This window comes from Malaclemys terrapin, chromosome 8 (genome assembly GCF_027887155.1).
Source record: "Malaclemys terrapin pileata isolate rMalTer1 chromosome 8, rMalTer1.hap1, whole genome shotgun sequence".
NCBI lineage: Eukaryota > Metazoa > Chordata > Testudines > Emydidae > Malaclemys > Malaclemys terrapin.
In genome coordinates, this window is record NC_071512.1 from 8,125,591 (window position 1) to 8,144,137 (window position 18,547).

Sequence of the window (18,547 nt, forward strand, 5' to 3'; positions counted from 1 at the left end):
CTGCCATAACACTAAGCCCACAAAACTTGATGCCAAGTTCTGGGCAATGGAAAAAAAGGGAAGTTCCTTTTTCAAGACAGTGCTGAGTTTTATGCAGGGCCAGCTCCAGGCACCAGGCACCCAAGCACATGCTTGGGGCAGCACCTGGTAAGGGGCGGCGGGGGCGGGGGGGGAGCGCGGCGCGGCATTCCGCGGGGGATGGGGGGCGCTCCGGCAGCGCAGCGCTGGGGGGGCGGGCTCCGGTTGCGCGGGGCTCAGCGAGGGGCCAGCGCGGGTGCGGCGCTGGAGTGGGGTTCCGGCGGTGCTCGGCGGGGGGCGGGCTCCAGCGGTGCTAGGGGGGTGGCGGTGCGGGGCTCGGCGCTTGGGGGGGGTGGGCTCCGGCGCTCGGCGGGGGGGCTCGGTGCTTTTTTTTTTGCTGCTTGGGGCAACAAAAAAGCTAGAGCCGGCCCTGGTTTTATGTGATTTGTCAACATATGAAACATGCCTGATTCTGCTTGCATTACTACCAGTCTCACACCATATACTCACTGTACTTGTGAAGATACATATTTTGCTGAGTTTGTTTGGAGGTAAAGGAGAAGCCTTCAGTGCTGTGAATCAGACAAAAAGTAACGGAAGGGCTGAGCAGCAGTCAGACGTAATCTCCCACAAGGGAGCGATCTGATATTTGACCTGGTCCTCTGAACTTGTACTGGACAACCAGTCAGCAATAGAAGGATTTTTGCTTATCAAATTGGAAAGCCAACATCTAGTCCGGTGTTCTACAGCTTGAGCCAAGTCTATGGGGGGTGGGGGGGAAGAGGGGAAATCTATTTATTTCAGTGGACTTTAGATCAGAATCCTACTAAGCAACTTTTCCAGGATTCACAGAATGAATCTGCAGCTAACAGTTGCCAAGAAAAGCTCTTTCCCCTGACAACTTTAATATTTCCCCCAGTCATTCATTAAACCAAAAATAGACCAGATAGATCCAACAAGTAGGTTTAATAGGAAAATAAACACGAATCAGCCCAGAGACATGACCTTTCCCCCCATACAGGCTGTGAAGTGGGTAGCAACCATCCAGCAGGTTAAAGGTTTGGGCAGGGGCTTTCTGTTTGGATGTTTCTAAGATTTTGCAATGATTCTCACATCAGGAACACAGCCTCTAGCAATGCTTGGCAGGCGACCCCTATGCAAGGATTTTATGCGGAAAAAATTAAACTTCAGTCAGTCTCAACAGGCAATATTCCTTTATGCACCAGGACAATGGCCTATTGCTTTTTCACATGTGTTTCGACTTTCATATGCAAGAAGGCTGCAGCCCTCAGTTTCCCCAAAACAGGACTCCCACCACCATGGTACTAGGTGTCAGTTATAATGACAAGCCAAACCTCCACACTCGTTAGTCACACTGATGATTTAGAACTTTCAGGAGAATTTGGTTTTCTACAGGAAGTGTGCGCCCGGTCTCCCTAGGGAGAACAGCAATATCCCGACAGGTCCTCAGGACCAAAGGGAAGCTTATGCCCTCCAGCCTCCAAGAGTTCCATTCTTAAGCCCTAGATCAGGTCTGATCCTGCACACAGCCAGATTAATCTTTTGTGGGCCCTAGCACCAGAGCCGTAGGCCCACCCCCACTCAGCCTCTCCCCCCCCCCCAAGGCACCGCCCACAATCCCCCCACAAGCTCCTGCCTCTGCTTTACCTCTTCCTCTGAGACCCCACCCGCCACTTGCATGGGCGGGGCCTTGGGGCAGAGCACAGGTGAAGTGGGGGCTGCAGAGCCACAGTCCGGGTGCTGGGGCCCCTTATGTGTGTGGTCCCAGTGCCATTGTAAACCCGGTACGGATCCTGAACTCTCCCTGCTTCTCTCCCCACAGGCTTCTTTCCTCATCCTGATACAACCCTTGGGATTAGGTAGGGTCTCATTTCTAGCCAAATGACACCTCCATTTACTTACTAAACCAGATAGAAAGCTGTATAAGGAGATAACGCTGCCAAGTTCTATGACTGGCTTCTTCCACAGCGCACCCTAGGCTCTCTCCCAGCTTCTTTGGAGAGCCTACCCCTTTCCTAGCCTCTCATGGAGTGTCTACACAGCAAAGAAAAACCCACAGCACCTTGGGCCACCCAACTTGGACCTTGGTGTTGTGTCCTCCTGGTGTAGACTTCTGGGCTCGGGCTGGAGCCTGCGCTCAAGGAGCCCACAGGGTGGGAGGATCCCAGAACTCAGGCTCCAAGCCCAGAAGTCTACACAGCAATGAAACACCCCACAGCCCAAGCTACCTGGCACAGGCCAGCTGAAGATATCTAGTTGTTGTGTAGACATACCCTCAGCAGGATCCTACGGCAGATCTTGCTTCCTCTACTCTCCCCCTCTTTGGAGGGAAGGTAGCGGTGCTGGCTTACGTCCTCTGGCTCTCTACCCCAGCATCCCTAGCAAGCCTAACCTACAGGCTTCTCTCCGGAGGCTATCTTCTAACATACCTTACTGCAGAAACACGATAGGGCTGGGCCGTTACAGGGTTGGACAAAATCTATTTAAAGCACCGAAAGCAGGATTCAGAAAATATACACTATTAGCATTGAGAGAAGCATCCCATCTGGTTGCCTACAATAAAATTGATGTCACCATCCTTTGAGCCTCCTTGTTTGAGAGCTGGGTTTGGGGAAGTGCACGCCCAGCTTGTTCCAGAGTCCAGTGACTGTGGGATGGAGCTCAGATAATGGTGTTTTACACCTGGGACATCGTTCTTTTAGGGCGCTCACGCAGAAGCTGGATGACTTCCAGATCAGCCAGTTTCATGTTCTTAATGAAAGCCTCTGTACCCCCAATAAACTATGTGTCTTCATAACATCTGTACAGCAGCTATAAAAATCAATTACATGGAACAGCAGTAGAAACATGTTTAATATATTTTTAGCTGCCTTTAATTCAATTTTACAGTTAATGAGCATGAGCCCACTTCATGCAAAGAGCCACTCTCCATAGACAACCAGCAAATGCATCACAGACCAATGACAATCCATAGACAGTTTGGAAACCACCTGCCTAATCCTCAACCGCCTATGCCGAATCGTACCTGTGGTATGAAATGTATTTTTAAGATTTTTCCATCCATGAATCACTGGTTGATAAAAAAAATAAACATTCCACATGAACATGTTCAAAATTTCTCCATTACTGTTCAAATTTAGCATCTGATGTCACAGCCCAACTACTATCACAGCATATTTAAGCTGCTGGGCTCTGTGGTACACCAGTATGAGCTTTAGGTTTGACAACGCAAAGAAACTTGACCAGAAGAGGAAGGAAGATCTTGCAGAAGGATGGTGTACAAGCTCGTTGTCGCACTTGCAGTCGTTGCTCTAACTTCTTCACACGGTAGGTCCCTTTGACTTGTTTTCATAGTCTATTTTGACTGCTGCACAGCTGCTGTTTTAACAGCACAGACAGCTGGTCCTAAGAGAACTAGGAAGAATTTAAAATGACATTTGTACGTTGAATTGATGTGCTTACCAAATGTGCCTCATTTACTTACCGTCATTTTAACGGATGGAGCTATTTTTCTGTATTTGCAGAATTAACAATGAACGGGAGATGCTCATGCCTTCGAATTACAAATAAGATTGTGTTTAGTCCTAACCAGTTGAAGACCATAGAAATTCTCCCTGCATCTGCCTCGTGTGAAAATGTGGAAATAATGTGAGATTCAAATCTAGTATCAAAAAATAAATTTAAGGGGATCATTTCCAAACACTTCTCTCATGGGTTTTTAATTTATTTTTTTCCAGAGTAAACTTGAAAAGTGGCAGACAAATATGCTTGGATCCCAATGCAAGCCAGATAAGAAATATTTTCCAGCAGCTCATCAAGTAAGAACTACTCCATTTTTTAATCATTGATTGGTATTGAACATTCCTCAGTTTTGGACCAAAATTTCACAAAAATCGCAGGGGCCAGCATGCATCAGTGACTCAGAGTGAGGAACTCATGCAGCAGGGAGCCAGTCTCCTCCCATTGTGTTAAAGGAATCCACTGCTAGCACCCGAGAGGTGGTACAAAACAGGAAGCTCTAACTACTTCTGTTCTTGCGCCGTGCAGTAGCATTTGCCTCAAGAGCTGGGGGTGTTGACCCCACTGCACTGGCTTAATTCTAATTTAGGTAATTCTAGCAGCCCACTTGAAACATCCAACTGACACTGAAGGAGCAGTTTATTTTACTATGCTTCCTCTCAAGCCTGCACAGCGTGGCTGTGTTCTGTTAAAGAGCCAGCAGAACGTCAGAGGGTGAAGAGGCTCTCTATGGGCTCACCTTTCAGTGGCGCTACCCTTCTCCATTTGGCAAAAAAATCCATGCGGGCAAAGGACCTGGTACAGAAAGTAGATGGCCATAGAGTAGGAGACATGATGAGGGGCTTCACCTAAGAACTGTGGAATATTATCAGCAAAAAGGCGTGCAGCATCAATGAAGCTTAAAGCAGATTCTCACCTTTGGATGGTCATAGAACACTCCCGAGACTCAGTCACATTGCTGCATGAGCGAGGGCAGATGGGGCCAGAGACCATTAAAAGGAAGTCCTCACTGCTCTCTAAGACTCTGGCCCATTTAGGCTGCAGCCTCATTGAGACTCTCTCTGTACTGGGATGGGAAAAGGCAATGCCTAGATTTTCAATTTATCTCTAGGATTTTTGCACAGGAAGGACTGTGATCACCCTGGATGGAAGACATTAGACAAGACTACTAAGTGTTACTCTTTTCTTTTACAGGAAGAAGGGAAAGAAAAACGATAAACCCAGTATCTGAATATTTGTCAAGAAAATTATCTGATTTGTGGAGCAGGAGCCTAGGAACTTTACTTGACTTAGTGTTGTGACTCACAAAATGTATCATTTGAGCCGTTGGCTGACAAAGTATATATATATTTTTTTAGTTAATATATTGTGCTGCAAGTGAGCTTTTGAAGTTCAAGAAGATGCATTCATTAGAGAACAGATTGTATTTTCTTAATTTCTGTAATATACTGTACATTATGTTTTATACAATAAATACCAAAGCAACTTTCTGTCTTGATTTTCTATTGTTGTAGAGAATGTTAAAAATAAAAAGTAGTAGATGTTTTCTGCTGATAGATGAGGAAGGAATTAAATCATGCTGGAGCTTTCAAAAATATTCATGGTATTTGGGGGAAGAGAAGCCTTTTTCTGGAATAAGAAGTCATTCGGAATGCAATGGAGGGCCCCTGTCGCTTCATTTACCTTGTTGCTTCCAAGTCAAACAAGAAGGCTGCATATCCCAATAGAAAGTAATTAGTAACTATTAGGAAGATTGGGTGAGATGCAAGAGACTAACGATCTCTCTCTGCCCAGCAGAGAAGAACCTCCCTCCCAGGTGGAGAGCCACTGGCACAGTAAATGTGGAGGCACACATTGGGGGTGAGCTGGAAATTTGGCCAGAGGGGCACTGCACTCAGTTTATTATAAGCGGTCTAGACTATTTTAGTGCAAATTAAGAAAGCCCAAGTTGACACACACACACGAGTCCCAGGATTGCGAGGTATAAGCCCCACCCCCAAGTCTTTGAGCAGATTGTGCACAGATACAGGCATACATAAAATTGTCTTTTTCCTCCCTCCCCCCCCCCCCCCCGAGGTGGGACCACATTTATTTCAGGATGCCAAGGTGTCTGGCATAGAATCCACCCTTTGCAACTGTACTGAGCTCCAGAGTTTCAGTGTCAAGCTGGCAGGCGTTGAGTCCAACTGCTCAGATTTACAACCGTGTAGCTGTCCTAGACATTAAAACAGAATTAAGAAGCAGACTTAAGCCAAAGAAAGAAAGGTATTATTGAAGTGATTCTGCCAGTGGCTAAAGTGTGTCTTTTTTTGTTCTCCTCCCACATCAGTTACATTTAGACCTTATCCAGTGTGCCATCAGGTATTCTGGCAATTCATCAGTTACTAATGGGGAGCTAAGATTCAAGGTTTCACTAGCCTGGTATTTTTCTCAAGTTCCTGACAATATCTTTAAGGGCACCTCTTCCAACTTCACTCTCTAGACCGGGGTAGGCAACATATGGCACGCATGCCAAAGGCTGCACGCGAGCCGATTTTCAGCGGCACTCACACTGCCCGGGTCCTGGCCACCACTCCGGGGGGCTCTGCATTTTAATTTAATTTTAAATGAAGCTTCTTACACATTTTTAAAAACCTTACTTTACATACAACAATAGTTTAGTTATATATTATAGGCTTATAGAAAGAGACCTTCCAAAAGCAGTAAAATGTATTACTGGCATGCGAAACCTTAAAATAAAGTGAATAAATGAAGACTCGGCACACCACTTCTGAAAGGTTGCCGACCCCTGCTCTAGACACAAGACTAGACAATACTTTGTGTATACATAACACTCTCTGTACTCATTTTGCTTGTATTATGTACACCATCTAGTGGCAGGACTCCATTTGTGTTGGTTGCAATTAATGTCCTCCCAGCTCTCTTATTCCACATCTAAAATGTATTATCCAACTTTGTGTGTCATTTTTTAGGCAGTGACTAAACTCAACTTTTTCCAGGAGCTTGTAACCATTTCACAGCCAACAAGTTGAACACAATGGAAATACCATGGATCTGGTGGTATGGACTATTTTGTAGAAATCAGTTGGTTAGGATAGTTATCTAAAAGCAGAAAAACAGGACAGTCATAAGGGGAAAAGTGACTGAGGATGTCTATCCTGCAATCAGAGGTGTGACTGCAGCCCGGGTAGGCATACCCACACTCGCTTTAATCTAGCACAGCCTAAAAGAGCAACGAAATCATGGCTAGGGTGACTATATTTCCCTATGCGGAATACGGGCACCCGGTAAAATTACTCATATTCAAGCGAGTTCAAAGGCAATCAGAACTATGCAGTACAAATGTTCCAATTAACATCAAGTTGACTGAGCCCCTGTAATAAAAGAAATACTGCGTAGTTGGATTCTTTTTATTTACCTTCTTATCTTTAAGGCTCTAGGGCTCACACGGGGAGAGGTCACACACACACACACACACACACACACACACACACCTCTCTCACACGGGGGGGGGGGGTGTATGACCGACCGACCCTCCTCTCCCTGCTCGGGGGAGGGGGAGGGAAGAGAAGGGATGACCTGGCCCATGTCATTGCAGACCTCATCTCTTTCCTCCCCCTCCCCACCCCCCTGTGGCTGGAAGCAGCTCCTTCTTCCTGCCCACACAGTGTCAAAAGACAGCTATCACCTCCAGGCTGCTGCTGCCACCAACATAACCCAGCCACCGCTTGTCCCCCGGCTACAGCGTGGGCAGGACGGGGTTAAGCCGCATTGGATGCATTGTGCACCAGGGCCCAGGGTACCTGACTGCAGGGGCTTCAGTGAACCTGGCCAGGGAGGTGGCTCAGCAGGGGAGGGTGTCTAGAGGACTGAGCAACCCCACTCTCCCTGGGAGCAGGACCCAGGAGGGGGGGGGGGCAGGCAGGTGAAGAGGGTGCTAAGTCCCTGCCTGGGGGGGCTGCTGTGAAACCTGCAGAGTTGGGGCACAAACAGGCTGGAAATTGCTTTCACACACTCACACTCCAGAACTTAGCTGAGGGGTGGAGAGGCTTCCACATGCCAGCGCTGTGCGGGGCTTTGGCACATGCAGGGCTCGGCTCCTCCTGGCCAACGCCCCGACCGGAGGGTCTTGGGCTTTCCTGGGGCTCCGGCCCAGCCAGAGGCAATGGGGGAAGGAAGGAGCCTGCTGGCCAGGCTGTTGGAGAGCTGAGCACTCCAACCAAGGGCTGGTTCTCTGCACAGCGCTGGGAGTGGGTTGCACCCCGCCAGGGGCATATGGAGGTGCAGCAGGGCTGAAGGGGCAAAGCAGGGAGAGGACAGCGAGAGGGGGAGCACAAAGGGCCAATGGGTGGGCAGCAGAGGCGATGCGTAACTGGCCGCTGCCTGGTACCTGCCCGCACTCACCATCCACCGCAGCTTGCAGCCGGTGCCGGCTGGAAACCGGACCAGGGTGGCCTGCTGGCCAAGAGCTGGCACCCAGCAGGGGCTGCGCTGATGGACCAGCAGAGGGAGCGGTCAGCCCAACGCACTGCAGCTTTGCCCCGCTACCAGCCTTGCGCACACAACACACTCACGGCTGGTGGGCGGGCAGCTAGTGAGCAGGGATATGGCCAGCAGTGCGACAGTGAAGACAGAAAATATGGGACAAGGACTCGGCGCGCAGGTTCCACCTCAAATGGTTTGTTCTGAGTATGAGTCATTAAACAAACAAAAAATTCTACCACTACCTTAAAAATTTGTATATAAAATACTCTTCTGTTGGAGTTAGAGACTCTGAATGTGCGATGTATTATGGGACTAAATAAATGCATCACCCCACATTTGCTGAGGGAGGGACTAGAAAGGATTTAAGTTCTTTCCATCTACAAATTTCATTTTTTTGCTTGAATTAAAATATTGTCATTCACTACATATTCCTCATTTACAAGTAAAATTACAAACGTATTTCCATCTCTTTACAAACCTGCACATCAAAATATGGCTGATAAAAATCATAAATAGCCAAGAGGATAAACTTTACCATCAGCAAACACAATAGCTTAGAAAGGCTTAATTCGAAATGCCTCTCTTTGAATGTTGAAACAGTAATGGTTATCTTTTTAAAATATTGTTTAAATTCTTTATGCATAGGTGTGTTCAGGGATGGAGGGCAGTGTTTGTGCACTGAACAGCAGAACAACAACAAAATGACTGGACTGAAGGATTAAAAAAAAAACAATTATAGAAATACTTCCTACTAGCAGTTCTTGTGAAACTACAGAAATGATGCAAGTCTCTTTGGGCCCCTCTTTCAACACTTCAAAGCATAATCAAAGTTGCATTCCCTTTGAAATATCTTATTATATTATAGTGTTTACCAGCATGGAGGACTCAAATACTGTCTGAATCCTAAGAAAAGGACAAAGATTCTTAACTAACTCATAAAGACTGTAAATAGAACGGAGAACTCTCTCTTTGCATCATTGGCGTGTCCTCCAACTGCCTTGCCTCCAGGGAACACTGCTTTTCCCCCTGGCCTGACATCAAGGCCTTGACGCACTGAGGAGGGGCTGCAGTCACCCAGACAGCTCTTGTTTCTACATGAGATACTGTCTGGGTCCCAATTGTACACTGTTCAGTCTCTAACAGGAGTTTTTGCTCCCTGGCACCCTTCTCTGCATGGCCAACTCCTGCTCGCGCATTGAGCACTGCTGTTCCTTATGCTCTGCCTCCACACTAGAATGGGCTAATTCTTGCTCTGGTTTTATTCTCAGTTTGACGGAATTCTGCCGCGAAGTGCTTCTGTTCTCCAGCTCTCGTCAACAGCTTTTCAAGCGATCCCTGTGAGCTCTGAAAAGGAGACGAAAGCTTCCCCTCATCTTCCTCACAGCTGTCTCAACTCAAATGTCCTGTTCCCCACATTCCTTTTCCAAACCACCATTGGCTTTCCCCATCCTAAATTACTCCAGGTTCAAGTTGTTGCCGATTTCCTCCCACTCAGGACTGGGATACCGCACCAGTCTCTTACCAAGGTCACCAGTCAGTGTTTTTACACTCCTCGGATTGCTCTTTTCCACCCCCCAAAATTTGGGTGAAATTCTTGAGCCATTTGAATTCAATGGGAGTTTTTCAATTGACTTCAGTGGAGCCAGAATCTCACCCTTTAGCCTTATGTTCTCCCTATATCTCCCAAAATAAAACATTCCACTTACTGAAGAGGAAAACAAACACACATGAATTTCTGTTGTCCCAGATTTCTGCACATCTTCCAAACTGAAAATGGAAATGCTTAGAGCTAAGCACATGCCTAATGGTTTGTAGGAGCCTGGCCATTTCGACTATCATGGGCCGGCGAGGCAAGCTTCCAGATGTTTTAGGGGGTGTTAAAAATCTTGCAAAGGGAATTAAACATCCATTTACGATTTGAGGATCGGGGAACCGGAAGAGGAAATGGAAATTGAGAGAGGGGCACGTTTGCCTTGTCTGTCACAAAGCACTGCATGTACATTTTCACTAATTATAGTTGACATGATCTACTGGAAAACCCATGAACTAGCAGTAGTAGAGGAAGTTTAATCTTCAGAAGTGTTAACCACTAAAGGATGACGCTTAAAACAATTGTACTTAAGAGATTACATAAAAAACCACATTCATATCCAGAATAATCTCCAGCCTCCTCCACTGTGTAACTAGAATTCATATTTGAGATTTCAGCAGAAATTCCATTCATAAAGGCATAGGCTACCAGCAATCTGCCTGACGGCACAAAGTTAATGAGACCTTAGTCCTCCTTTTAGAAGGAAAGAGGAAACTTTGAAAGAAGCATCGGAATGACCTGCAACTCTGTTGACTTGTGCAACAGGTCTTGTTACCAAGCAGAACTCTTGCTCCATAGCCATAGCTCTGGATGGATGGGAGAACTGCAGGGAACAAGTAAAGAAACCGGGAAGTGGTTGATAATTTTTTAAAAGAGATGCTCCACTGTGGTATCAGCAGGCACCGTGCCGAGGAGGTGCTGTTTTCCAGAAGAAAGAAGTTCTGCTCACTTGTTGTCATTAATGCTCCAGTTGCCCTTTTTTGGTAAGAACTGGGGCTGTTAATTACAGTGCCTTGTCCAAATGCTCAGTCAGGTTCTGCTCACATACGCCCGGGCCCTATTGTATCAGTTGTGCGCATACGGTGTTCCTAAATCCCCGCTCTAAACCATGGCATATGATGTTTCTGTGCAGTTATACAGCTGCCAAATTTCACCCCAGAAATGATGCCTTCATCTTAGCGTTGGGCAAAGTGACTCCCCCAAGGCCGAATTTGTACATCAGTCGGCTGCAGAGGTAAAACATGGTGGGATCCTGCCGGGCGAAAAAGACTTCGATGGAGGGGACTCCGTAAAAAGATGCACATGCAAGTACGCCTTGCCTTACTGTGCCCCATATGGCAGCTTGCTTTGATCAGGGCAAGGAGAAACCAAACACCTTAATTAACAGGAGAAGTCAGTTTCCTTTTTAACAAAGTCCCATAAAGAAGCACTTGAACAACAATTTAAAGTCCTTACCTCCGAGCCCGGGTCTTATGTTCTGGGTAAACCAGAAATTCAAAAGAAAACGGCTCTGGGTCTGGTCAGATCAATCTCCAGGTAGCTAGGATCACCCTTCCTTGCCAGTTTTGCAGCTTCTGGTCTCCCCAGTCAGTTTCCTCACCTTAAATAGAGTAGCCTGTCGGTTGCAGCAGGGAGCTTCCTTGATTATATGCAGGGGATTCTGATTGCAGCTCACGGCTGGACCTTAAAGGGTCATGTGCTCCTTTACAGGCTCATATTAAAATCAAGGCTAGCAAGGGCTCTTCCGTCTCCCAACAAGCTTTTGGTTTAGACGCAGAGAGCCTAAAATTAAAATGACTACAGCAGATAAGGCAAAATACTTGCCAACACAGGATAACGGTGGGTCAGCATCCTTTCAGAGTCATGTAGCTAGCCCCATGGAAATGAACAGATACAGGAACTAGCGAAGTTGAAAATTCCTGGTCACTTCTGAGAACCTCTAGCTTTGCACATGGATGTTCGCAAAGGGAAAACTGATCTCTTAGTGCAGTGGGAAGTAAGAGTTCGGAGCAGGACTCAATTTCAGAAGATCTCCCCCGGCTGAGTACTTCAAGGTCCCTCATCAGTTGCCCCCACAATTGAAAACCACTCCTGTTTAGAGGCAGATGAAAATAATGTGACTAATACAGCATAACTACTGCTCCAACTGTGCAAAATCTGCATATCTTCGGTGCAATTGTCTGCTAGGAAGGTGCATCATGTATTTCAATAAAGGAGCCTTTAGATTACAAAAATTTGAAAGCACGTTCTGCCTGAAATTTAGACAGTTTGAAAGTTAGGCAACATAAGTCACAGGATGAAGGTTTAAATGATCAGCCAAATCACAGTATCTAGTAGAATTGTAACTAGGTTTCAGTGGTGCGATTTACAAATTCTGGCAATGCATTCATTTCAGATTTTCTGTTGAGGCTATGGTAATGATGTCTGAAATTTCAAAAGGGTCAAAGAGGAATGAGATGAAGACTGGTACTCCTTAACGTTCACCTCTGCCATAACACTAAGCCCACAAAACTTGATGCCAAGTTCTGGACAATGGAAAAAGGGAAGTTCCTTTTTCAAGACAGTGCTGAGTTTTATGCAGGGCCGGCTCCAGGCACCAGGCACCCAAGCACATGCTTGGGGCGGTACCTGGTAAGGGGCGGCGAGGGGGAGTGCGGCGCGGCATTCCACGGGGGGGTGGAGGGGACTCCGGCGGCCAGGCGCGGTGGGCTCCGGTTGGAGTGGGGTTCTGGCGGCGCTTGGCGGGGGGCTGGGGCGGGCTCCGGCGGCGCTCGGGGGGGGGGGCAGCGCAGGGCTCGGTGCTCGGGGGGGTTCCGGCGCGCGGTGGGGGTGTGGCACGGGCGCGGAGCTGGAGGGGGGTTCCGGTTGGCCACCCAACTTGGGCCTTGGTGTTGTCTCCTCCTGGTGTAGACTTCTGGGCTCGGGCTGGAGCCTGCGCTCAAGGAGCCCACAGGGTGGGAGGGTCCCAGAACTCAGGCTCCAAGACCAGAAGACTATACAGCAATGAAACAGCCCCACAGCCCAAGCTACCCGGCGCAGGCCAGCTGCAGATATCTAGTTGTTGTGTAGACATACCCTCAGCAGGACCCTACAGCAGATCTTGCTTCCTCTGCTCTCCCCCTCTTTGGAGGGAAGGTAGCGGTGCTGGCTTATGTCCTCTGGCTCTCTACCCCAGCATCCCTAGGAAGCCTAACCTACAGGCTTCTCTCCGGAGTACATCTTCTAGTCTCCCTTACTGCAGAAACACGATAGGGCTGGGCCGTTAGAGGGTTGGACAAAATCTATTTAAAGCACTGAAAGCAGGATTCAGAAAATATACACTATTAGCATTGAGAGAAGCATCCCATCTGGTTGCCTACAATAAAATTGATGCCACCATCCTTTGATCCTCCTTGTTTGAGAGCTGGGTTTGGGGAAGTGCACGCACAGCTTGTTCCAGAGTCCAGTGACTCTGGGATGGAGCTCAGATAATGGTGTTTTACACCTGGGACATCGTTCTTTTAGGGCGCTCACGCAGAAGCTGGATGACTTCCAGATCAGCCAGTTTCATGTTCTTAATGAAAGCCTCTGTACCCCCAATAAACTATGTGTCTTCATAACATCTGTACAGCAGCTATAAAAATCAATTACATGGAACAGCAGTAGAAACATGTTTAATATATTTTTAGCTGCCTTTAATTCAATTTTATAGTTAATGAGCATGAGCCCACTTCATGCAAACAGCAAATGCATCACAGACCAATGACAATCCATAGACAGTTTGGAAACCACCTGCCTAATCCTCAACCGCCTATGCCGAATCGTACCTGTGGTATGAAATGTATTTTTAAGATTTTTTCCATCCATGAATCACTGGTTGATAAAAAAAAATATTCCACATGAACATGTTCAAAATTTCTCCATTACAGTTCAAATTTAGCATCTGATGTCACAGCCCAACTACTATCACAGCATATTTAAGCTGCTGGGCTCTGTGGTACACCAGTATGAGCTTTAGGTTTGACAACGCAAAGAAACTTGACCAGAAGAGGAAGGAAGATCTTGCAGAAGGATGGTGTACAAGCTCGTTGTCGCACTTGCAGTCGTTGCTCTAACTTCTTCACACGGTAGGTCCCTTTGACTTGTTTTCATAGTCTATTTTGACTGCTGCACAGCTGCTGTTTTAACAGCACAGACAGCTGGTCCTAAGAGAACTAGGAAGAATTTAAAATGACATTTGTACGTTGAATTGATGTGCTTACCAAATGTGCCTCATTTACTTACCGTCATTTTAACGGATGGAGCTATTTTTCTGTATTTGCAGAATTAACAATGAACGGGAGATGCTCATGCCTTCGAATTACAAATAAAATTGTGTTTAGTCCTAACCAGTTGAAGACCATAGAAATTCTCCCTGCATCTGCCTCGTGTGAAAATGTGGAAATAATGTGAGATTCAAATCTAGTATCAAAAAAAATAAATTTAAGGGGATCATTTCCAAACACTTCTCTCATGGGTTTTTAATTTATTTTTTTCCAGAGTAAACTTGAAAAGTGGCAGACAAATATGCTTGGATCCCAATGCAAGCCAGATAAGAAATATTTTCCAGCAGCTCGTCAAGTAAGAACTACTCCATTTTTTAATCACTGATTGGTATTGAACATTCCTCAGTTTTGGACCAAAATTTCACAAAAATCGCAGGGGCCAGCATGCATCAGTGACTCAGAGTGAGGAACTCATGCAGCAGGGAGCCAGTCTCCTGCCATTGTGTTAAAGGAATCCACTGCTAGCACCCGAGAGCTGGTACAAAACAGGAAGCTCTAACTACTTCTGTTCTTGTGCCGTGCCGTAGCATTTGCCTCAAGAGCTGGGGGTGTTGACCCCACTGCACTGGCTTAATTCTAATTTAGGTAATTCTAGCAGCCCACTTGAAACATCCAACTGACACTGAAGGAGCAGTTTATTTTACTATGCTTCCTCTCAAGCCTGCACAGCGTTGCTGTGGTCTGTTAAAGAGCCAGCAGAACGTCAGAGGGTGAAGAGGCTCTCTATGGACTCACCTTTCAGTGGCGCTACCCTTCTCCATTTTGCAAAAAAATCCATGCGGGCAAAGGACCTGGTACAGAAAGTAGATGGCCATAGAGTAGGAGACATGATGAGGGGCTTCACCTAAGAACTGTGGAATATTATCAGCAAAAAGGCGTGCAGCATCAATGAAGCTTAAAGCAGATTCTCACCTTTGGATGGTTATAGAACACTCCCGAGACTCAGTCACATTGCTGCGTGAGTGAGGGCAGATGGGGCCAGAGACCATTAAAAGGAAGTCCTCACTGCTCTCTAAGACTCTGGCCCATTTAGGCTGCAGCCTCATTGAGACTCTCTCTGTACTGGGATGGGAAAAGGCAATGCCTAGATTTTCAATTTATCTCTAGGATTTTTGCACAGGAAGGACTGTGATCATCCTGGATGGAAGACATTAGACAAGACTACTAAGTGTTACTCTTTTCTTTTACAGGAAGAAGGGAAAGAAAAACGATAAACCCAGTATCTGAATATTTGTCAAGAAAATTATCTGATTTGTGGAGCAGGAGCCTAGGAACTTTACTTGACTTAGTGTTGTGACTCACAAAATGTATCATTTGAGCCGTTGGCTGACAAAGTATATATATATATATATATATATATATAGTTAATATATTGTGCTGCAAGTGAGCTTTTGAAGTTCAAGAAGATGCATTCATTAGAGAACAGATTGTATTTTCTTAATTTCTGTAATATACTGTACATTATGTTTTATACAATAAATACCAAAGCAACTTTCTGTCTTGGTTTTCTATTGTTGTAGAGAATGTTAAAAATAAAAAGTAGTAGATGTTTTCTGCTGATAGATGAGGAAGGAATTAAATCATGCTGGAACTTTCAAAAATATTCATGGTATTTGGGGGAAGAGAAGCCTTTTTCTGGAATAAGAAGTCATTCGGAATGCAATGGAGGGCCCCTGTCGCTTCATTTACCTTGTTGCTTCCAAGTCAAACAAGAAGGCTGCATATCCCAATAGAAAGTAATTAGTAACTATTAGGAAGATTGGGTGAGATGCAAGAGACTAACGATCTCTCTCTGCCCAGCAGAGAAGAACCTCCCTCCCAGGTGGAGAGCCACTGGCACAGTAAATGTGGAGGCACACATTGGGGGTGGGCTGGAAATTTGGCCAGAGGGGCACTGCACTCAGTTTATTATAAGCGGTCTAGACTATTTTAGTGCAAATTAAGAAAGCCCAAGTTGACACACACACACAGGAGTCCCAGGATTGCGAGGTATAAGCCCCACCCCCAAGTCTTTTAGCAGATTGTGCACAGATACAGGCATACATAAAATTGTCTTTTTCCTCCCTCCCCCCCCCCCCCCCCCGAGGTGGGACCACATTTATTTCAGGATGCCAAGGTGTCTGGCATAGAATCCACCCTTTGCAACTGTACTGAGCTCCAGAGTTTCAGTGTCAAGCTGGCAGGGGTTGAGTCCAACTGCTCAGATTTACAACCGTGTAGCTGTCCTAGACATTAAAACAGAATTAAGAAGCAGACTTAAGCCAAAGAAAGAAAGGTATTATTAAAGTGATTCTGCCAGTGCCTAAAGTGTGTCTTTTTTTGTTCTCCTCCCACATCAGTTACATTTAGACCTTATCCAGTGTGCCATCAGGTATTCTGGCAATTCATCAGTTACTAATGGGGAGCTAAGATTCAAGGTTTCACTAGCCTGGTATTTTTCTCAAGTTCCTGACAATATCTTTAAGGGCACCTCTTCCAACTTCACTATCTAGACCGGGGTAGGGAACATATGGCACGCATGCCAAAGGCGGCATGCGAGCCAATTTTCAGTGGCACTCACACTGCCCGGGTCCTGACCACCACTCCGGGGGGCTCTGCATTTTAATTTAATTTTAAATGAAGCTTCTTACACATTTTTAAAAACTTTACTTTACATACAACAATAGTTTAGTTATATATTATAGACTTATAGAAAGAGACCTTCTAAAAGCATTAAAATGTATTACTGGCACACAAAACCTTAAAATAGAGTGAATAACTGAAGACTCGGCACACCACTTCTGAAAGGTTGCTGACACCTGCTCTAGACAAGACTAGCCAATACTTTGTGTACACATAACACTCTGCATACTCATTTTGCTTGTATTCTGTACACCATCTAGTGGCAGGACTGCATTTCTGTTGGTTGCAATTAATGTCCTCCCAGCTCTCTTATTCCACATCTAAAATGTATTATCCAACTTTGTGTGTCATTTTTTAGGCAGTGACTAAACTCAACTTTTTCCAGGAGCTTGTAGCCATTTCACAGCCAAAAAGTTGAACAATAAACACAATGGATATAATGGATCAGGTTGTATTGACTATTTTGTTGAAATCAGTTGGTTAGGATAGTTATCTAAAAGCAGAAAAACAGGACAGTCATAAGGGGAAACTCTGAAAAGTGACGGAGGATGTCTATCCTGCAATCAGAGGTGTGACTGCAGCCCGGGTAGGCATACCCACACTCGCTTTAATCTAGCACAGCCTAAAAGAGCAACGAAATCATGGCTAGGGTGACTATATTTCCCTATGCGGAATACGAGCACCCGGTAAAATTACTCGTATTCAAGCGAGTTCAAAGGCAATCAGAACTATGCAGTACAAATGTTCCAATTAACATCAAGTTGACTGAGCCCCTGTAATAAAAGAAATACTATGTAGTTGGATTCTTTTTATTTACCTGCTTATGTTAAAGGCTTTAGGGCTCACACGGGGAGAGGTCACACACACACACACACTCCCGTACACCTCTCTCACACAGAGGGGGGGGCGTGTATGACCGACCGACCCTCCTCTCCCTGCTCGGGGGAGGGGGGGGGAAGAGAAGGGATGACCTGGCCCATGTCTTTGCAGACCTCATCTCTTTCCTCCCCCTCCCCACTCCCCACTCCCCTGTGGCTGGAAGCAGCTCCTTCTTCCTGCCCACACAGTGTCAAAAGACAGCTAACACCTCCAGGCTGCTGCTGCCACCAACATAACCCAGCCACCGCTTGTCCCCCGGCTACAGCGTGGGCAGGAAGGGTTAAGCCGCATTGGATGCATTGTGCACCAGGGCCCAGGGAACCTGACTGCAGGGGCTTCAGTGAACCTGGCCAGGGAGGTGGCTCAGCAGGGGAGGGTGTCTAGAGGATGGAGCAACCCCACTATCCCTGGGAGCAGGACCCGGGAGGGGGGGGCAGGCAGGTGAAAAGGGTGCTAAGTCCCTGCCTGGGGGGCTGCTGTGGAACCTGCAGAGTTGGGGCACAAACAGGCTGGAAATTGCTTTCACACACACACACACACACACACACACACACTCCAGAACTTAGCTGAGGGGTGGAGAGGCTTCCACATACCAGCGCTGTGCGGGGCTTTGGCACATGCAGGGCTCGGCTCCTCCTGGCCAACGCCCCGACCGGAGGGTCTTGGGCTTTCCTGGGACACCGGCCCAACAAGAGGCAGTGCGGGAAGGAAGGAGCCTGCCGGCCAGGCTGTTGGAGAGCTGAGCACTCCGACCAAGGACTGGTTCTCTGCACAGCGCTGGGAGTGGGTTGCACCCCGCTGGGGGCATATGGAGGTGCAGCAGGGCTGAAGGGGCAAAGCAGGGAGAGGACAGTGAGAGGGGGAGCACAAAGGGCCAATGGGTGAGCAGCAGAGGCGATGCTTAACTGGCCGCTGCCTGGTACCTGCCCACACTCACCTGGAAACTAGACCAGGGTGGCCTGCTGGCCAAGAGCTGGCACCCAGCAGGGGCTGCGCTGATGGACCAGCAGAGGGAGCGGTCAGCCCAACGCACTGCAGCTTTGCCCCGCTACCAGCCTTGCGCTCACAACACACTCATGGCTGGTGGGCGGGCAGCTAGCGAGCAGGG

The 18,547-nt window shown here is 47.0% G+C and overlaps 2 protein-coding genes across 2 annotated transcripts; both read left to right on the forward strand.

Annotated features, from left to right (window-relative positions):
• The first annotated feature begins 3,299 nt into the window (after positions 1-3,299).
• Positions 3,300-4,984, forward strand: LOC128841562 (C-X-C motif chemokine 10-like). Its single transcript, XM_054036695.1, has 4 exons — positions 3,300-3,366; positions 3,564-3,687; positions 3,777-3,857; positions 4,753-4,984. Exons 1-4 carry the CDS (start codon positions 3,312-3,314, stop codon positions 4,787-4,789), a joined length of 297 nt encoding a protein of 98 aa, XP_053892670.1. The 5' UTR covers positions 3,300-3,311; the 3' UTR covers positions 4,790-4,984.
• An 8,689-nt stretch (positions 4,985-13,673) lies between these two features.
• On the forward strand, positions 13,674-15,313 carry LOC128841576 (C-X-C motif chemokine 10-like). The gene is made up of 4 exons (XM_054036725.1): positions 13,674-13,740; positions 13,938-14,061; positions 14,153-14,233; positions 15,129-15,313. The coding sequence occupies exons 1-4, from the start codon at positions 13,686-13,688 to the stop codon at positions 15,163-15,165; spliced, it is 297 nt and encodes a 98-aa protein (XP_053892700.1). The 5' UTR covers positions 13,674-13,685; the 3' UTR covers positions 15,166-15,313.
• The last annotated feature ends 3,234 nt before the right edge of the window (positions 15,314-18,547 follow it).